This window comes from Camellia sinensis, chromosome 3, assembly GCF_055761805.1.
Source record: "Camellia sinensis isolate YWXY chromosome 3, ASM5576180v1, whole genome shotgun sequence".
NCBI lineage: Eukaryota > Viridiplantae > Streptophyta > Magnoliopsida > Ericales > Theaceae > Camellia > Camellia sinensis.
In genome coordinates this window covers 168890337-168893890 of record NC_138963.1, presented here as the reverse complement: position 1 = coordinate 168893890, position 3554 = coordinate 168890337, and the positions used below count along the sequence as shown (strand labels likewise).

General features: G+C 38.0%; 1 protein-coding gene across 1 annotated transcript; it reads left to right on the top strand.

Moving 5' to 3' along the window:
• The first annotated feature begins 1520 nt into the window (after positions 1-1520).
• LOC145822008 (uncharacterized) lies at positions 1521-2033 on the top strand. Its single transcript, XM_082918580.1, has one exon. It carries the CDS (start codon positions 1521-1523, stop codon positions 2031-2033), a length of 513 nt encoding a protein of 170 aa, XP_082774706.1.
• Positions 2034-3554: the final 1521 nt, after the last annotated feature.

Sequence of the window (3554 nt, the reverse complement as noted above, 5' to 3'; positions counted from 1 at the left end):
CAGTCGCCAAATAGTTGAAATACACACATAACAACATCAATACCTATACATACAAATGGATTAATATTTGAATTTGATAAAAGAATTGGTGAAGTATTGAGTCAAAAAATTCATTAAACAGTTAAAATACTCAATAAAAAAATAACAATTCTTTCCTATTATTTATTGACAAACAGAAAACAAGTACTTGTTCTTCTTCAAAAGCCCTAGAGAGATGATCGGTGAATCTAACACTTGTGTAATTCCTGCTCCAAATCGGCGAAGCCAAATATCTCAGATCTAAAGCCACATATCTTAGAACCACAATCTGTCGGATAGCGAGGGAGATCGGGAGAGGGGGAGAGAGAGAGAGAGAGAGATGATTTTAGATCTGCAATGAATCGTAGCGTAGAGGTGCACAGGCGGTAGGCGGTGATGGTGGACGGCGCAGCGATCTATTCGAATGGTTTAGAGAGAGAGAGAGAGGGAGGGTTTGGAGAGGAATAAAGAGATAAGAGAGAGAGAGAGAGAGAGAGAGAGAGAGATTGTGAGGGTCTGTGCACGTGACTGGGAGAGGAAAGAAGAGGAGAAGAGAGGAGGGTTACTTGGAACGTTGGGGCTTCGAGATGGAAAGAGGCGATTGGGAGCAAGAATGGCAACTGGGAAGACAGAGGGTCTTTTTCTTTGTTTTTTTGTTGATCTGAGAAGAGGATAAAAGGATATGGAAGGGCAAAGATGAACAGCACGAGAAGCAAAAAGGGAAGTTTTGGCAATAGAAGAATAGATGGCGCTTCTTAGACCTGCGGGAAGGTATGGAGGATTTTCTTGTAACAAAAATATATATATATATATACATATATATATGACGCGGCTACAAAAAAAAACAATCGCAAAAAGGAAAAAAAAAATCGATGGGTGACAAATCGTCACATAAAATATTATTTTATGCCACGGTCATGAATTTTCTATCGCAAAAAAATTTAATTGGTGACGGCATCCTTTACCATCGCAAAAACCGTCGCAAAAAGTTCTATTTCCAATGCTCCATTTTCTAGTAGTGTCATTTGTGTTTTTTTTTTTTTCTATTTTACATTGCACTTGTGAAATCAGATTCAGAACCACTGGAGTCCAAACTTGATGAAATTATTGTTGATCTACGATGCACATCTGGGGCATCAGCATTAACCGTGCATCCAGTCCCAGCAACCCAGTCAAATCCTGACCCACCCCCACCGGTTGAAAATCTACAAGTCCCAGATCTATAGACCTATGGCACAACCACCTGTGGGAATCCTTCCCTTTAACTTTAATGAAATTAATCCGGCTCTAATCAATATTGCTAGGCTTGAGAAGGCATTGAAAAAATCCTAAGGCTTCAACTCCATCCCCGACATTAAGGATGGGTACACCGAGGCTATGGCATCCTATTTTCATGTCACAGAGAAGGTGGTAACACGGTTCCTTAAGCACAACATCATAAATCGATATGGCCTTCTTGAATCAATTATCACCGACAATGCCAAGAATCTCAATAGTATATAATGGAAAAATTATGCAGTCAATTCAAGATCACGCATCGCAACTCAGTGACATATCGACCTCAAATGAATGAAGCAATTGAGGCTGCAAGCAAGAATGTCCAAAGAATCCTCAGAAAAATGACAAATATGTACAAAGATTGGCACGAAAAGCTTCCATTCACACTCATGGCTTGTCAGACTACTATTCGAACATCAACTGGGGTAACACCTTATTCCTCGGTGTATGGATATGAGGTTGTCTTGCCAATAGAAATTGAAATTCTTTCACTTAGAATCTTGATAGAGACCCAATTAGAGGAAGCTGATTGGGTCAAACATAGTTATGAACAACTCAGTCTTCTCGATGAGAAAAGAATGGCCACAATCTATCATTCTCAATGCTATCAACGTCGGGTTTCCAAATACTTTAGCAAGAAAGTCAAATCTCAAGAATTTCAAGAAGGAGATTTAGTTCTTAAAAGGATTTTACCAATTCAAGAAGAAGCTCGTGGCAAGTTTGCTCCTAATTACTAGGTTCCCTTTGTGGTCAAAAAAGTTCTCTTTGGCGGTGCTCTCATATTAGTTGAGATGGATAGAGAAGAATTTCCTAGCCTAATAAATTTAGATTCAGGCAAATGTTACAATATGTAACAAAGTCGGTGAGTAGCAATTGTACTAACAAGTAATGGAAGACTATTCTCTTGAGCCAAGAATGTTAACCTTCTCAAAATTGCTCCATCGGTCATGAGTAGAATTTTACTAAACAAGAATAGAAGTAGATTATGGTAATAAATTTTGTATCATGGATTAGTATATAGTATAATATTCCATCGTATTGGTATGTTATATAATTTGGCACAATTGGAATTCATCGTATTGCATAACCATGTGACATTCTCATTGTTGAAAACTTTGGTCGTATCCATCAATAAAATCCATCATACTCATAGAGGTGCCTATTAGCTGAAGCTTATTCACACATCACATGGTAGATGCATCTTATTCCACTCTTATTACACAAACATGTACTTTGGTTGTATCCACACACATATACACAACAACAACAGCAACAACAAAAGTGTGTCATATCTCGTAAAGATATCTATATGCAAATAGCATGATAAATGCATTGTATTGCATTTTCACTTTAGGATAGGGACTACATAACCTCACATAATAGGTTAATGTGACCTATTGCTATCTGATTTTCATTCAGCTTGCACATGAAAATCTCAAATGGAAATCCTCGTATGCGATTTGTTATCCAATACAAACAATACCTTTTCGTATGTGTAATATATCATCTCATATGCATGATATAATTTGCTCGTATGCATAATGAAATTTCAACGAACAATTTCCATGCATTTCATATATCGTTTAATTCAATGAAATGTATAGATTCTTGGATAAATGTTTAATTTATTTCATGTTCATAGATTCTGATCAAGCATCCGAGCTCAGTTTCTTCAATCCAAACACAAGGGGCGCATAAATATATATATATATATATATAATAAAATATACAAACAAGCAAACAAATTCATCTTGGAAAAGCCTTCGAAGGCCTTGCCTCAGGATTTGCAGGGTTCTCGAAGGAAATATACCTCTGATGACCTTCAAAAGAGGTACACCAAGGTGCCAGTGATCTTTCCATGTTTGTCGTCCGACACTTCAACTCTTTGTTTTGCTACTTCAGCTGGATGATCTCCCACCGAGTGTCTTGGTACATACGCTGAAAAAGGGAGAGTTGTACACTCAGCCATTGCACTTCATTCGTTCTACTATGTAACCGATGATATAGATTGGACACCACAGTCATGGTCTCTACACACATTTTCATTGTGTGGGAGTTGGCATCAATGTTAGACTTGGTTGCCAATAGTTGGTCGAGTGACATTGTTGGAAGATTGAGAGCAAGGGAAAAAGTACTGTGAAGAGGCTCTGAGGAACCCATATCAGGTACCTCCTCTAGAGTTCTATTCAGGTTCGGAAAAAAGGGTGACAGCATAAGAAGATGCCCTGTGTAGACACCCCATTTTTGACCGTCCTCAA

What these genes read in the sequence shown, in the direction of transcription:
- LOC145822008 (XM_082918580.1), top strand. Translation starts at nt 1,521, where the DNA reads ATGGAAAAATTATGCAGTCAATTCAAGATCACGCATCGCAACTCAGTG.